This window comes from Pristiophorus japonicus, chromosome 15 (assembly GCF_044704955.1).
Source record: "Pristiophorus japonicus isolate sPriJap1 chromosome 15, sPriJap1.hap1, whole genome shotgun sequence".
NCBI classification, from domain to species: Eukaryota; Metazoa; Chordata; class Chondrichthyes; family Pristiophoridae; genus Pristiophorus; species Pristiophorus japonicus.
Window position 1 is genome coordinate 55255995 of NC_091991.1, and position 17732 is coordinate 55273726.

At 45.7% G+C, this 17732-nt stretch overlaps 2 protein-coding genes across 5 annotated transcripts in view; one reads left to right on the top strand and one right to left on the bottom strand.

Annotated features, from left to right (window-relative positions):
• LOC139280770 (tubby-related protein 3-like) overlaps positions 1–12372 on the bottom strand; it is a 161277-nt gene extending 148905 nt beyond the window's left edge. For 2 of the 4 annotated variants that reach the window (XM_070900455.1, XM_070900454.1), the window contains exon 1: positions 12152–12372. In XM_070900455.1, the coding sequence (XP_070756556.1) occupies positions 12152–12171 (20 nt within the window). In that variant the 5' untranslated portion in view covers positions 12172–12372. The remainder of the gene's footprint in view (positions 1–12151) is intronic. The other 2 variants (XM_070900453.1, XM_070900452.1) reach the window with 1 other exon arrangement.
• The window catches only part of foxm1 (forkhead box M1), a 78559-nt gene continuing 73186 nt past the window's right edge, over positions 12360–17732 (top strand). The window contains exon 1 of the mRNA XM_070900450.1: positions 12360–12513. Within this exon, the coding sequence (XP_070756551.1) occupies positions 12438–12513 (76 nt within the window). The 5' untranslated portion in view covers positions 12360–12437. The remainder of the gene's footprint in view (positions 12514–17732) is intronic.

A 17732-nucleotide genomic window follows, 5' to 3' on the forward strand; every position in this document is an offset into this window, starting at 1 on the left:
GTTGATTCAAAGGACCAATCCCTGGAATCAGTAACAGGGCAAAGGAGGAAAAGGAACGTGCAAGGGCAACTGGGGAACGATCATAATATATTCCTGAGGACTCATAAGATCTTATTCGCGCCAGAGTCAGTTGTATGCTACCCTGTTATGTCGGTCACTGAATTGTTTACCCCAACCCCGGTTATGGATCCCAGTCTTTACATACGAGGATACAATGATACCCCGCCCGCCGAAAACATTACTTTCACATATTCCGATGGCTGAGGCACCCCGGCCACCTGCCTAAACACCACAGGGTCTGGGAAGGATGGGTACCCACAGTGTTGGAATGGTACAGGATTCGGGTGCGCAGAAGTGGACATGCCCGTTAACCAGTGCCTGTTAACCAGATTTGTCTCACAAAGCAGTCCAATTATTCCTGTCTTCATGACTCAAACACGGGCATCACCTCTTGCCAGAGTGTGGATACCTGTGTAGAAGTAAGACAAGGGACCCAAATGACCTGCAGTGTCCTATACCACAGCCAAACTTTTGCTTTACGCCACTACGACCTGTCACGATCGGGCAAGCGCATATCACCCATCCCACACCTAACCGAAGTATTACGAGAGTTGAGGCTCAGGGTGGGTCAATCCGTAAAGCTCTACCACCAACTGCAAACTAAAATCAAAGTACTGGAAGAAGATATCGATGTAGACTTACAAAGTCAGAGTTGGTGGAGAAAGGTCTGGGATTGGGGAATAAATGTGAACATCCATCCTTGGATTCGTATAATTTCACACATACTGGTCGGGACAAAATTGATCTTAGCAATAACATGGGGCATAATTTGATCTAAGCAACCGGGACTCCTGAAACTGCGTGACTGGCCAGCACGTTGAGGCAGGGAGTACCGGGCCGTGCACAAAATTGAGAGTAAACATTTATGAATGGGAATTTATCATGGAATGATAACAGGAGGGAATGTGAATGTATGTAGAAGAATCATGAAAGGGTTAATAAAATGGTTCTACGAATCAATAAGAAAATAAGAAAAGACAGAATTGGTTTCCCGTGAGAAAGTAGTGGACAAAGTCATCACTGATGAACAAGGGTTTATGGCCATGACTTGAGAAGGAACACATTTGCTTTGTGTGATTAAGCTGGGCTATTCCACTCGTAAAAGCATAAAGTGTTCTAAAGATAAATAGACTGTCAATTCATGAAGCCCTAGTAACACACTGATTGATGAAGCGGGCCATACCTCCTTCGGTTTGTAAGAATAAAAGGGATGCATCTGTGAGGATAGGCAGACCTTTTGTCTGCCTGCCCCGGAATCTGTAGACTCTGTGCTGGCAGTTTGGTAACAGGTCCGAAGCTGCTTCAATAAAGATGTAAAGATTGAAGGTATCTGAATCGATTGTTGTCGAATGCAGCTGACCACCCGAACTAGGACTTAACAATTGAATGTTATTTGCCACTTATCAGCCCAAGCCTGATCGTCGTCCAGGTCTTGCTGCGTGCAGGCATAGATTGCTCCATTTTCTAAGGAGTTGCGAATGGAACTGAACACTGGAGTCATTAGCGAACATCCCCATTTCTGACCTTATGAAGGAGGGAAGGTCATTGATGAAGCAGCTGAAGATGGTTGGGCCTGGGACACTGCAATGAGGAACTCCTGCAGCGATGTCCTGGGGCTGTGATGATTGATCTTCAATGACCACAACCATCTTCCTTTATTCTCAGTAAGCATGAATATCTTTATTTTTCTCGTCTGAATCTACACAGACTTTCATTTCTATGCTGCTTACGGGATGCTATGAGAGAAAGAAGTAATGAGACGATGGCATAGGAAGTGATGCAGAACATGGATACAAGAGGATAGCAGGACCAAATGACACCAGAAGCAAAAGCAAAAATGACAAACTTCAAGCAGTTAAGTCAGACATACATTTCAGATGATTGCAGGGAGTGCACACAGGTAACATGACAGGTGATTTTCTCCATACCCAGCACTGAAAAATGTGATTTGCACCTCTCAACACCTCCTACATTCCCTGTCATACCACCCATAACTTCCCACAGAAAGAGGAAGAAACAAACAAGGAGACAACAATCAGGAAAAAATAGAAAAACAAATGATGATCGAATATGAAGAAAACTTGTAAGAGACCCCATAAATTTTGACTTACTATGCACAGCACCATGAGATCCAATTTATTTACCAATTGTGGTGTACTGGGATTTCACACTGCTGCTGTTATTCTCTCATATTTCAGTTTTAAATCATCAATGGCATTACACAGCAGCAATGAAGAAAACAAAATGTACGCTGGGTGATAGGGAAATCGGCAGAGTAAACGTCCAGTTATTATTTGAAACTGTATATGCTCAGATCAGGGCACACCTTGAGCACTGTGTTCAGTTCTGATCTCTGTAATACAGGAGAAACATCCAAATCCTCAAACAGTACAAATAAGGGCCATGATGCTGATCTCTAGGATCTGAGGATTCAATTATAAGGAAAGGTTGGAAAAACTTGGACAGCTCAGCCTTGAAACTGAACAAATGAAAGAGGGTTTCATTGAGATACACAAGATACTGGCGGTACCCCTTTGTATTTGAAGATGACGCTTTCAAGTCTTGAGTGCAATTATGTTTATTATGCCTAGACAAAGAGGCATGCTCTCCTGCATACTTCAGACCAAACAGCCCATTTGGGGTCAACAGGCTGCTGCTGTTCATATTTTTACATTTTTGCAGTTTCTCCTTCAGAAAATCTAAACTCTAATACTCATACCACCTGACACTAACCTGCATCACTGCTCACCAGTTTCTTCAAATCACCTCCAAGATTTTCCCAACTGTAGACACATTATGTAGCTTCTGGTAGTGCGAGCGTGCCCTTGCATCTGATTTATTGTCCACTTGGATGCTGTTTTCCCTATTAAACTATTTTTGGCATTCTTTAGACTGCCATACAGTTGGCATGTGAAACAGCCAATGACAGTGACCATTCCTGTTTGTTCTTCTACTTGCACTTTTGTTGGCTGGCTCACATGCCAGCTAATAATGCAGTTTGATTTACTTCTGCTTATAGTTTGATGAAGACCTATATAACTCAACAGTGGAACAGCAGTAGTTTGCTGCACTGCTCTGCTTTTTCTCTCTGTGCTCATCAGGTTCACACTGCTTCTAATACTACAATGAGCAAAGAAGTGAGCAAAATGATTTAAACCAAGTGTTGCTCTTTGGCCATATACTGCAAGGCCACAACACAATGAATTAAATGCACAAATGGGCCGCATTCAGCCCGTGGCCCACAGGTTGGGCACCAATGACATAGACAATAAGTAATAGACAAATGCACAATATAAGACTTGTGGGCCAATCATAGAATAGCACAGCACAGAAGGAGGCCATTCGGCCCATCGAGTCTGCGTCGGCTCTTTCGAAGAGCAATACCAGTCAGTGGAAATAAATTATACATTCTTTCAACCGTTTTGCACAATTGAAAAATATACTGCATTTTAGAAAATTTGGTCAAAGCCAATCAAAAGATACTCACTCATTCAGAGTTTGTAAGGACACTCATGAAAATGTATTTGAAAAAGCTTCCAACAGATGTAGTCATGGACAGCAATGTGATACAACAGGTCTCCACAATCTGCCTCACTGGGAGAGAAACTTTCAATATCACACTATTGGGCACAACACAACCTTTTTAATTCAAGAGCAGATATGAGGGAGTTATGCAGCCAATGCTAACAGGCGGCAGATCGGAGGCGGGAACTCGAGGTGCGTGGAGATCTATAAAGGCCCAGCGGCTGCGAGAGGCGGCGGCAGATCGGAGGCGGGAGCTTGAGGTGTGTGGTGAGGCCTACAAAAGGCCTAGCGGCTGCGACAGGCAGCGGCAGATCGAAGGCGTGTGGTGAGGCCTACAAAAGGCCCAGCTTGTGCAGCTCCAGCCGGGAGAAAAAGCAAAAAAGTAGAAATAAATCAAAAGGTAACGTCACAGCCAAAGGGGTAAGTGATTGGTGAGTAGCTTTTCTTTTTCTTTTTTATATCAGTAAGTAACCCGTTAACAATGTTTCGCCAAATTAAGCGTAACTAAGGGTTAATCATGGCAGGAGAGCTCGGTCACGTGATATGCTCCTCCTGTACCATGTGGGAACTCAAGGACACTTCCGGTGTCCCTGACGACTACGTGTGCAGGAAGTGTATCCGCCTCCAGCCCCTGACGGTCCGCGTTGCGGAATTGGAGCTGAGGGTGGATTTACTCTGGAGCATTCACGATGTTGAGAATGACGTGAGTAGCACGTGTAGTGAGTTGGTCTTACCGCAGGTGAAGGTTCCACAGCCAGCTAGGGAATGGGAGACCAGCAGGAAGAGCAGTGCAAGGAAGGTAGTGCAGGGGTCCCCTGCGGTCAACCCCCTGCAAAACAGATACACTGCTTTGAGTACTGTTGAGGGGGATGACTCATCAGGGGAGGGCAGCAGCAGCCAAGTTCATGGCACCGTGGCTGGCTCTGTTGCACAGGAGGGCAGGAAAAAGAGTGGGAGAGCGATAGTGATAGGGGATTCAATTGTAAGGGGAATAGATAGGCGTTTCTGCGGCCGCAACCGAGACTCCAGGATGGTATGTTGCCTCCCTGGTGCAAGGGTCAAGGATGTCTCGGAGCGGGTGCAGGACATTCTGAAAAGGGAGGGAGAACAGCCAGTTGTCGTGGTGCACATTGGTACCAACAACATCGGTAAAAAAAGGGATGAGGTCCTACGAGACGAATCTAAGGAGCTAGGAGCTAAATTAAAAAGTAGGACCTCAAAAGTAGTAATCTCGGGATTGCTACCAGTGCCACGTGCTAGTCAGAGTAGGAATCGCAGGATAGTGCAAATGAATATGTGGCTTGAACAGTGGTGTAGCAGGGAGGGATTCAAATTCCTGGGGCATTGGAACTGGTTCTGGGGGAGGTGGGACCAGTACAAACCAGACGGTCTGCACCTGGGCAGGACCGGAACCAATGTCCTAGGGGGAGTGTTTGCTAGTGCTGTTGGGGAGGAGTTAAACTAATATGGCAGGGGGATGGGAACCAATACAGGGAGACAGAGGGAAACAAAATAGAGACAGAAGCAAAAGACAGAAAGGAGATGAGTAAAAGTGGAGGGCAGAGAAACCCAAGGCAAAAAACAAAAAGGGCCAATGTACAGCAAAATTCTAAAGGTCAAAGTATAATAAAAAGGCAAGCCTGAAAGCTCGGTGCCTCAATGCGAGGAGTATTCGGAACCCAGGAGAGGGCTCTGAGCTAGTTAGAGTGGGTGAGAGCGCAGATGAACAGGACCCCAAGAAAGAATGCAAAAGGCAGGAGTCAACAGAGCAGAGTAGCACTGGGGTAAGTGTAAACCACAAGGTGACCTCAGTAGTGGGTAAAATGATGGAATCAATTATTAAGGATGTCATAGCAGTTCATTTGGAAAGAGGTGACATGATAGGTCCAAGTCAGCATGGATTTGTGAAAGGGAAATCATGCTTGACAAATCTTCTGGAATTTTTTGAGGATGTTTCCAGTAGAGTGGACAAGGGAGAACCAGTTGATGTGGTATATTTGGACTTTCAGAAGGCTTTCGACAAGGTCCCACACAAGAGATTAATGTGCAAAGTTAAAGCACATGGGATTGGGGGTAGTATGCTGACATGGATTGAGAACTGGTTGTCAGACAGGAAGCAAAGAGTAGGAGTAAATGAGTACTTTTCAGAATGGCAGGCAGTGACTACCGCAAGGTTCTGTGCTAGGGCCTCAGCTGTTTACACTGTACATTAATGATTTAGACGAGGGGATTAAATGTAGTATCTCCAAATTTGCGGATGACACTAAGTTGGGTGGCAGTGTGAGCTGCGAGGAGGATGCTATGAGGCTGCAGAGTGACTTGGATAGGTTAGGTGAGTGGGCAAATGCATGGCAGATGAAGTATAATGTGGATAAATGTGAGGTTATCCACTTTGGTGGTAAAAACAGAGAGACAGATTATTATCTGAATGGTGACAGATTAGGAAAAGGAGAGGTGCAACAAGACCTGGGTGTCATGGTGCATCAGTCATTGAAGGTTGGCATGCAGGTACAGCAGGCAGTTAAGAAAGCAAATGGCATGTTGGCCTTCATAGCGAGGGGATTTGAGTACAGAGGCAGGGAGGTGTTGCTACAGTTGTACAGGGCCTTGGTGAGGCCACACCTGGAGTATTGTGTACAGTTTTGGTCTCCTAACTTGAGGAAGGACATTCTTGCTATTGAGGGAGTGCAGCGAAGGTTCACCAGACTGATTCCCAGGATGGTGGTACTGACCTATCAAGAAAGACTGGATCAACTGGGCTTGTATTCACTGGAGTTCAGAAGAATGAGAGGGGACCTCATAGAAACGTTTAAAATTCTGACGGGTTTAGACAGGTTAGATGCAGAAAGAATGTTCCCAATGTTGGGGAAGTCCAGAACCAGAGGTCACAGTCTAAGGATAAGGGGTAAGCCATTTAGGACCGAGATGAGGAGAAACTTCTTCACCCAGAGAGTGGTGAACCTGTGGAATTGTCTACCACAGAAAGTTGTTGAGCCCAATTCACTAAATATATTCAAAAGGGAGTTAGATGAAATCGTTACTACTAGGGGGATCAAGGGGTATGGCGAGAAAGCAGGAAGAGGGTACTGAAGTTGCATGTTCAGCCATGAACTCATTGAATGGCGGTGCAGGCTAGAAGGGCCGAATGGCCTACTCCTGCACCTATTTTTCTATGTTTCGATGTGATAGGAAGGGACAATATGTATGAATATAAAGGGGCTGCAGGAGGGGTCAAAACTAAAAATCATGGTTTAAAAGCTAGTATTAAAACACTTTACCTAAACGCACGCAGCATTCGAAATAAAGTAAATGAGTTGACGGCACAAATCATTACAAATGGGTATGATTTGGTGGCCATTACAGAAACATGGTTGCAGGGTGGCCAAGACTGGGAATTAAACATACAGGGGTATCTGACAATTCAGAAGGATAGACAAGAAGGGAAAGGAGGTGGGTAGCTCTGTTAATACAGGATGATATCAGGGCAGTTGTGAGAGATGATATTGGCTCTAATGAACAAAATGTTGAATCATTATGGGTGGAGATTAGAGATAGTAAGGGGAAAAAGTCACTGGTGGGCGTAGTTTATAGGCCCCCAAATAATAACTTCACGGTGGGGCGGGCAATAATCAAGGGAACAATGGAGGCATGTGAAAAAGGAACGGCAGTAATCATGGGGGATTTTAACCTACATATCGATTGGTCAAATCAAATCGCACAGGGTAGCCTGGAGGAGGAATTCATAGAATGCATATGGGATTGTTTCTTAGAACAGTATGTTACAGGACCTACAAGGGAGCAAGCTATCTTAGATCTGGTCCTGTGTAATGTGACAGGAATAATAAACGATCTCCTAGTAAAAGATCTTCTCGGAATGAGTGATCACAGTATGGTTGAATTTGTAATACAGATTGAGGGTGAGGAAGTAGTGTCTCAAACGAGCATACTATGCTTAAACAAAGGGGACTACAGTGGGATGAGGGCAGAGTTAGCTACAGTAGACTGGGAACACAGACTAAACGGTGGCACAATTGAGGAACAGTGGAGGACTTTTAAGGAGCTCTTTCATAATGCTCAACAAAAATATATTCCAGTGAAAAAGGAGGGCGGTAAGAGAAGGGCTAACCAGCCGTGGATAACCAAGGAAATAAAGGAGAGTATCAAATTAAAAACCAAGCGTATAAGGTGGCCAAGGTTAGTGGGAAACTAGAAGATTGGGAAAATTTTTAACGACAGCAAAGAATGACTAAGAAAGCAATAAAGAAAGGAAAGATAGATTACGAAAGTAAACTTGCGCAAAACATAAAAACAGATAGTAAAAGCTTTTACCGATATATAAAACGGAAAAGACTGACTAAAATAAATGTTGGTCCTTTCGAAGATGAGAAGGGGGATTTAGTAATGGGAAATGTGGAAATGGCTGAGACCTTAAACAATTATTTTGCTTCGGTCTTCACAGTGGAAGACACAAAAACCATGCCAAAAATTGCTGGTCACGGGAATGTGGGAAAGGAGGACCTTGAGACAATCACTATCACTAGGGAGGTAGTGCTGGACAGGCTAATGGGACTCAAGGTAGACAAGTCCCCTGGTCCTGATGAAATGCATCCCAGGGTATTAAAAGAGATGGCAGAAGTTATAGCAGATGCATTCATTATAATCTACCAAAATTCTCTGGACTCTGGGGAGGTACCAGCGGATTGGAAAGCAGCTAATGTAACGCCTCTGTTTTAAAAAGGGGGCAGACAAAAGGCAGGTAACTATAGGCCTGTTAATTTAACATCTGTAGTGGGGAAAATGCTTGAAGCTATCATTAAGGAAGAAATAGTGGGACATCTAGATAGGAATAGTGCAATCAAGCAGACGCAACATGGATTCATGAAGGGGAAATCATGTTTAACTAATTTACTGGAATTCTTTGAGGATATAACGAGCATGGTGGATAGAGGTGTACCGATGGATGTGGTGTATTTAGAGTTCCAAAAGGCATTCGATAAGGTGCCACACAAAAGGTTACTGCAGAAGATAAAGGTACGCGGAGTCAGAGGAAATGTATTAGCATGGATCGAGAATTGGCTGGCTAACAGAAAGTAGAGAGTCGGGATAAATGGGTCCTTTTCAGGTTGGAAATCGGTGGTTAGTGGTGTGCCACAGGGATCGGCGCTGGGACCACAACTGTTTACAATATACATAGATGACCTGGAAGAGGGGACAGAGTGTAGTGTAACAAAATTTGCAGATGACACAAAGATTAGTGAGAAAGCGGGTTGTGTAGAGGACACAGAGAGGCTGCAAAGAGATTTAGATAGGTTAAGCGAATGGGCCAAGGTTCGGCAGATGGAATACAATGTCGGAAAATGTGAGGTCATCCACCGTGGGAAAAAAAAACAGTAAAAAAGGGAATATTATTTGAATGGGGAGAGATTACAACATGCTGCGGTGCAGAGGGACCTGGGGGTCCTTGTGCATGAAACTCTTTTAGAGTCTACCTGCAAAAACATAAAACATTAAATCGTGCCACCCGACCTGGGTGACACACCAGACATTTACAAGGCCCTTTTTTCCTTTTTTTTTTTTTTTGAGTTTTTCTTTTTTTTTTGGGCACTAAAATCACAATTTTCCAGTGCCCCCTATAAAAGGGAAGGGGACACTAAAAGCACTGGCATTTAAAACAAATTAAACTTTAAAACGTAAAATCAAATTAAAATTTGGTTGCCGGGCGTGATGATGCACTCCAGTCCCTCCGGTGCCCACCTCTCGCGGAAGGCCGCGAGCGTACCGGTGGACACCGCATGCTCCATCTCCAAGGACACCCTGGACCGGATGTAAGAGCGGAAGAGAGGCAGGCAGTCAGGTTGAACGACCCCCTCGACCGCCCGCTGCCTGGACCGGCTGATTCCTTGTGCATGAAACTCTTTTGAGTTCACCTGTGAAAACATAAAAACAATAAACGGTGCCACCCGACCTGGGTGACACTCCAGACATTTTCAAGGCCCTTTTTTTCCCCCCTTTTTTTTTGGTTTTTTTTTGTGTTTTTCTTTTTTTTTTTTTTGTTTTTTTTTTTGGGGCACTAAAATCACAATTTTCCCCAGTGTCCCCTATAAAAGGGAAGGGGGACACTAAAAGCACCGGCAATTAAAACAAATTAAACTTTAAAACGTAAAATCAAATTAAAATTTGGTTGCCGGGCGTGATGATGCACTCCAGTCCCTCCGGTGCCCACCTCTCGCGGAAGGCCGCGAGCGTACCGGTGGACACCGCATGCTCCATCTCCAAGGACACCCTGGACCGGATGTAAGAGCGGAAGAGAGGCAGGCAGTCAGGTTGAACGACCCCCTCGACCGCCCGCTGCCTGGACCGGCTGATTCCTTGTGCATGAATCCCAAAAAGTTAGTTTGCAGGTGCAGCAGGTAATCAGGAAGGCAAATGGAATGTTGGCCTTCAATGCGAGAGGGATGGAGTACAAAAGCAGGGAGGTCCTGCTGCAACTGTACAGGGTATTGGTGAGGCCGCACCTGGAGTACTGCGTGCAGTTTTGGTCACCTTACTTCAGGAAGGATATACTAGCCTTGGAGAGGGTACAGAGACGATTCACTAGGCTGATTCCGGAGGTGAGGGGGTTACCTTATGATGATAGATTGAGTAGACTGGGTCTTTACTCGTTGGAGTTCAGCAGGATCAGGGGTGATCTTATAGAAACATTTAAAATAATGAAAGGGATAGACAAGATAGAGGCAGAGGTTGTTTCCACTGGTCGGGGAGACTAGAACTAGGGGGCACAGCCTCAAAATACGGGGGAGCCAATTTAAAACCGAGTTGAGAAGGAATTTCTTCTCCCAGAGGGTTGTGAATCTGTGGAATTCTCTGCCCAAGGAAGCAGTTGAGGCTAGCTCATTGAATGTATTCAAATCACAGATAGATAGATTTTTAACCAATAAGGGAATTAAGGGTTATGGGGAGCGGGCGGGTAAGTGGAGTTGAGTCCACGGCCAGATCAGCCATGATCTTGTTGAATGGCGGAGCAGGCTCGAGGGGCTAGATGGCCTACTCCTGTTCCTAATTCTTATGTTCTTATGTCGGAACCGGGCCATTTAACATTTCATCTAATTATAGATTATAAGCATTAATTTCCTTGTGTTGTCTGTCTTAAGCTGCTTTATGATTTCACAAAGCAGCAGAGCTTTGCGATCACTGTGACATCAGCTTTTATTCTTGAATTATAAAAGCCACATAGAAATTGATTTTTTTTTGGTAAGTGAAATGCACTTAATATCTTGTATAGTCCAGGTTATGGCATTACAATAATTTGCTATTACTATGATGTAAAAGGTCTGCAACAATAACAAAATGTCACAATAAATTCTTAACTGGCGGAAAAGAAATACTATAAATGGAAGCATCACCAACCTTTAAGCACCATATTTTTAATTTAAAAAAGGTCAACTCCAGTTTAATTTGAAAAACTGACAGATAAAAATATTAAACATAAACAGCACACAGAATTGTCAGTTAAAATAACTCCATCCGAAGGTTCCTGCAGCTGTTTATCCCTTTAAAACAGCATAAAACGAAATTCATAATAGTTCAATGTCCTTATTTCTACAATTTGGGTACCGAAGTCTTAAGCATGAACAGTGGAATTACAATTTGCAATACCTCTACTACGAATAGCAACTGAGCCACAAGATTAACATTAACTATATCAGCAATCACTGGGGTACAGTTGTTTAACATCTCATTCAACAATTTACATTCATAGCAGCAGGGAAAGTGCAATTAGGGAAAGTGTCCAACAGTACACATTCAAAAGGTCAATTTTGAAAAAGCTTTTGAAGACGTGGAAAGAATTCGCAAGCCGAGGAGCCACTCACTCACCGAGCCAGACATCTAAAATAAATCTAGTTTTGAACGAGGAACTATACCTGATATCCATTTTCTTAGAACAGTTGAGGATTGTGCGAGTTGAAATAACTCCACAGTACAAAACTGTAATTTTCAATAAGATACAATATGATTCTGTAATATTTATTGTAAATGGATTTATTAACAAGGTCTTTTCTAAAGTGAGCAGAGGAGCAGAAGACTACGTAACACATTTGCTTTCAATATGCCAAGTACAAATGAACTTTATGTCGTAAATTAACACAAAAGATAAACTGAAAGTAAAGAGGAAAAGGTCCCATCCTCAGCCTTTCCCGTTTGTTATGCACCGACAAATCTTCAAAAAATACACCAAAAGTAGAAAAGGAAATCAGTACTGTTCAAAAGAGGATTTTGTCCTAAAATGCGCAACGCCATCTGATGTGTGTTTGCAACAAACAGCCCTCTATATTGCACACACTGTAAAGTCCACATATCTCATTTGGAGATGAATTACAGATTTTGCCCAAAATGCCATCTGATCAAACACGCAGAGCCAGCCTCCAGCGACAGCCCACCGCAGAGGCGAGTGCCCGGGGTCCAGCACGGCGCTCACTCGCTGCAGCTGGCACTTAGCGTAAGCGCAAAATAACCCGCAGGCAATACCCTCCCCCTCCGCACTGCTTCCCGGCCGGTCTTTTCCTACCTGACGCTGTAATAGGACATCTTTGGGCGCCGTTGCTATGGTGTTGGCGGCAGCTCCCGTCTCCCGCTCCTGGTTCCGTCACTGAATTTCCACTCACTCCAGGAGCCCCGGCCGTAGCAACGCACCCGCCAACAAACACCATTCCCATTGGTCCTCCGTCTTTCTCCCACCAATACACGTCATCTCATTCAACCATGGTTAACCCCTGCTGCTTTTCTGATGAAGGTCTAGTTTTCAAGCTGTCTCTTAGTAACGTAACGTGATCCGTCCTTACTATACAGTATAAATGCACACGAGGCCCATGCTTGAGAGAAGATCAGTCTGTGACCTGTCATTTATTCCTTCGCACTCAAGTGATGAAGGTGGGTGGAGCTTCCCCTTTTATACCTGAAGGTCCAGGTTAGGAGTGTCTCCCACCTAGTGGTCATTGTTCTCACAGTGTACAACTTAGGTCAGATTATACATGGGTTACAATGCTGGTTGAATACATGACATCACCTCCCCCCAAAGTCTTATTGCGATCACAGGTTGAGTCTCTCTGGTGATTTACGCTCTCTTGTAGAGCGCCTGAGTTGGGGTTCCGGTTGTTGGGCGCTGGCCTGAGTATCTGCTGTTTGCGGTGCCTCAGGCCTATCCAGACTGCCCACAGTGATTGGGCTCTCCTCTCTTTGGTTCCGGTGTTCGGTCACCTGTGGTGGAGTGAACTCTACATCGTGTTCTTCCTCTGCTTCTTCTATGGGGTTGCTGAACCAACTTTTTGTTTGATCCACATGTTTGCGGTAGATTTGTCCATTGGTAAGTTTAACTACCAGAATCCTATTTCCCTCTGGCAATCACAGTGCCTGCGAGCCATTTGGGCCCTGCAGCGTAGTTGAGGACAAAAACAGGATCATTTACATCAATACATCGCGCCCTCGCATTCCTGTCATGGTAGTCATATTGGTCATATTGTGGCTGGCGCCTGCTCTCGACAATTTCTTTCATGGTGAGGTGTATAAGGGATAGCCGGGTTTTGAGCATCCTTTTCATTAGCAGCTCGGTGGGTGGAACGCCTGTGAGCGAGTGTGGTTGGGATCTATAGGCCAACAGGAGACGTGATAATCAGGTTTGTAGGGAACCTCCTTGGCTTCTGAGCATCCCCCGTTTGATTATCTGCACTGCTCGTTCTGCCTGGCCATTTGAGGCCAGCTTGAACGGTGCCGTTCTGACATGGTTAATTCCATTGCCTGCTATGAAGTCCTGGAATTCACTGCTTGTGAAGCACGGGCCATTGTCGCTGACCAAGACGCCCGGTAAACCGTGGGCGGCGAACATTGCCCATAGACTTTCTACCATGGCAGAGGCTGTGCTTGAATTTAAAATGACACACTCGATCCATTTGGAGTAGGCGTCTACTACAACCAAAAACATTTTTCCCATGAAAGGACCTGCGTAGTCCACTTGGATGCGTGACCAAGGCTTGGCGGGCCATGGACTAAGGGGGGCTTCCCTGGGCGCATTGCCCAGCTGGGCACACGTGTTGCACCTGCGAACACAAAGTTCCAGATCTGCGTCTATCCCTGGCCACCAAACCTGTGACCTGGCAATTGCCTTCATCATGACAATGCCCAGGTGCTCATTGTGGAGTTCTCTGATGAACACCTCTCTGCCCATCTGGGGCATGACTACGCGGTTTCCCCACAGTAGGCAATCGGCCTGAATCGAGAGTTCATCCCTGCGCCTGTGAAATGGTTTAAATTCCTCAGGGATGCCCTGTACGTGGCTGCCCAGTCCCCATTCAAGACACATTTCTTGACTAGAGACAATAGCGGGTCTCTATTTGTCCAGACTTTAATCTGACGGGCTGTCACGGGTGAGCCTTCGCTTCCGAAAGCTTCAACAGCCATGACCATCTCAGCAGCATGCTCGGTAGCCCCCTCAGTGGTGGCTAGTGGGAGCCTGCTGAGTGCATCGGCGCAGTTTTCGGTGCCCGGTCTGTGCCGAATTGTGTAGTCATAGGCGGCTAACGTGAGTGCCCACCTCTGCATGTGGGCCGATGCGTTTGCATTTATGGCCTTGTTATCGGCCAAAAGGAACGTTAGGGGTTTGTGATCTGTCTCCAGCTCAAACTTCCTGTCAAACAGGTACTGGTGCATTTTCTTTACAGCATATACACATGCAAGTGCCTCCTTTTCTACCATCCCGTAACCCCTTTCTGCCTGGGACAGACTCCTCGAGGCATAAGCTACCGGCTGTAACTGACGCTTGACATTGACATGCTGCAACACACACCCGACACCATAGGACGACGCATCGCATGTTAACACTATACGACCCATGTAAGAAACTTGTGTTAACAGAGTGTTGGAACATAACAAATTGCGTGCTCTATTAAAAGCCCATTCCTGGCTGTCCCCCCCAGACCCATTCGCGACCTTTGCGTAGGAGCACGTGTAGCGGCTCTAGCAGCGTGCTCAATTTGGAAGAAAGTTACCAAAATAGTTCAGGAGCCCCAGGAACAAACGCAGCTCCGTCGTGTTACGGGGTCTGGGTGCTCTCTGGATCGCTTCCGTCTTGGACGCAGTAGGGCTGATCCAGTCTGCTGCTATCCTCATCCCCAGGAATTCTACCTCTGGAGCTAGGAAGACACACTTCGCCTTTTTCAGTCGCAGCCCTAACCGGTACAGTCTGCGTAGCACCTCCTCCAGGTTATGGAGGTGTTCTTCAGTATCGTAACCGGTGATGTGGATGTCGTCCTGAAAAACCACCGTCCCTGGAATCGACTTGAGGAGGCTTTCCATATTTCGGGAAGATCGCGGCGGCCGAGCGAATCCCGAACGGACATCTGTTGTACTCAAACAACCCCTTGTGTGTCGTGATGGTGGTCAGCTTCTTCGACTCACTCGCCAGCTTCTGGGTCATGTAAGCTGAGGTCAGGTCCAAATTTGAAAAAGGTTTGCCACCGGATAGCGTCGCAAAGAGGTCCTCCGCTCTCGGTAGCGGGTACTGGTCTTGGAGTGACACCCGATTGATGGTGGCCTTGTAATCACCACATATCCTGACCCATCCGCCTTCACCGGCACGATCAGGCTCGCCCAGTCACTGAATTCGACTGGCGAGATGATGCCTTCCCTCAGCAGGCGGTCCAATTCACCTTCTATCTTTTCCCGCATCACGTACGGCACCTCTCTGGCCTTGTGGTGTATTGGCCTGGCGTCCGGGTTTATGTGAATCACTACCTTGGCCCCCATTAAAGTGCCGATGCCGGGTTGAAATAAGAGTCAAATTTGTCCAGGATCTGTGAGCATGATACTCGCTCCACAGAGGAAATTACATTGACATCGCCCCATTTCCAGTTCATGACAGCAAGCCAACTCCTCCCCAGTAGTGCAGGACCATCCCCTGGGACAATCCAGAGAGGCAACCTGTTCTCCGAATCTTTATGGGTCACGACTACCATGGCGCTACCTAGCACCGGAATGATCTGCTTTGTGTAAGTTCGTAGCTGTGCATCAATCGGCGATAATTTTGGCCTCCTGGCCTTGGACGCCTACAACTTTTCGAACTGTTTGATCAGGGACTGGCTGGCCCCCGTGTCTAGCTCCATTGATACTGGGATGCCATTGAGGAGCACTTTCATCATTATCGGTGGCGTCCTGGTGTATGAACTGTATACGTGCTCCACATGAACTCGCTGAACTTCAGCTTCCAGCAATTTCCACCAGCGTTCACTTCTGCAATTTCTGCAGGTATTTTGCTCATCTCTGCAAACTCCGGCTGAGTGTGTGCCTCCACGCTTCCAACATGAGCTGTTGTTTGAAACAAAAGGTCCCTTGCCAGTCGATCATCCCTGACTGCCCCTGTGACTGTCCTTGAATGCGCCATTAACAGGTGTTGATGGCCCCATTACTGGTCGCATTGTCCCTTGCAATGGCGTGAATCGCCGTTCAGCTTGGCATTGTCTCTGTCGAACTCCCCCTCTGGGTTCGACTACATGTTGGGGCATGCCCGATTGCCCTTGTCTGCCTGGAGAACTGTGTGCTGCTTTAACAATGTTGAATCTCTGTCCCAACCATTCCTTAACACAGTACCTCTCGTCTGTTCTGCTAGTGGCCATGCTCGCGTGGTTTAAATCCCAGTTTCTCGTCGCCATTGATACGTCCTTACTATACAGTATAAATGCACACGAGGCCCATGCTTGGGAGAAGGTCAATCTGTGACCTGTCCTTTATTCCTTAGCACTCAAGTGATGAAGGTGGGTGGAGCTTCCCCTTTTATACCTGAAGGTCCAGGTTAGGAGTGTCTCCCACCTAGTGGTCATTGTTCTCACAGTGTACAACTTGGGTCAGATTATACATGGGTTACAATGCTGGTTGAATACATGACACGCCCAACGTCCTGAAATCATCCTAATGCCTCGTTGATGTTTATGCAGTTCATGGGCACAATCCAGTGAAAGTCTGGCCATCTGCTCAGGATTATCCCGATCACTTGTGATGGCTCCCTCCAAGCTGCAATCGATACCCTGTCTGGAGCATGCAGTTCGAACATTTGAACGATCAGGGAGCAATGCACAGCTTGTCTGGCTTCTCCCTTAATGACCCGCAGTCGGGTCTGCCTATTTGCTAAATGTTATTAACATCCACCCCAAAATGTGCTTCCAGATTTCATTCCTCACTGGCCTAGCTCTCAATTATAAGATTGTTCTAGATTCCCCCACCAGAGGAAATAGTACAAAAGCAAAATACTGCAGATGCTGGAAATCTGAAATAAAAACAGAAAGTGCTGGAAATACTCAGCAGTCAGGCAGCATCTGTTGAGAGAAAACCAATAGATAACGTTCCTCTCGAATCCCTTTATCATTTTAAACACCTCAATTATATCACCTCTCAACCTTCTAAACTCAAGGGAATACAAACCAAGTTTATGCAACCTGTCCTCATAATTTAAGCCCTGGGATAATTCTGGTGAATCTGTGCTGCAACCCCTCCGAGGCCAATATACCTTTACTGAGGTGCGGTGTCCAAACCTGAACACATCACTCCAGATGGAGTCTGACGTTTGTTACTGAGTTTATCATAGTTGACCTTTAATTTGCTTATTTGTCACTCAATGGGAACACTACAGTTGCTAAGCGGAGAGTTGTTTGTCTATTTTCTGCAGAATGTGGATGAAAAGAAAGCAGTTCATTAAAAACTGAATATTACTGGGTTTTATGACAAGAGATATAGAATATAAAAGTTGAGATGTATTGGTGAATCTGTATGAAACCACTGTTGGAATACTGTGTGCAGTTTAGACTGCATATTGTAGAAAAGACTGGCACTAGAGATATTTCAGATTTAGCACCAATTCACTAGGATGCAGTCTGATGTGAGGAAATACAAATATGAAGAAAAAGTTGAAGGAAATGGAGCTTCCAATGAACGGTAGACCATGAAATGCAGTACCAGAGCTAGTGATTGAAGGAGGTGGTATAAAAGGGATATGAGAAGAGAGAGAGGGGGCATATGGAATTAGGGCTGCTGCTCAGGCGGAGGACAAAGATCAACACCGACTGGTTGGGTAGAACAGTCTATTTCTGTAATATATATGTAATTTT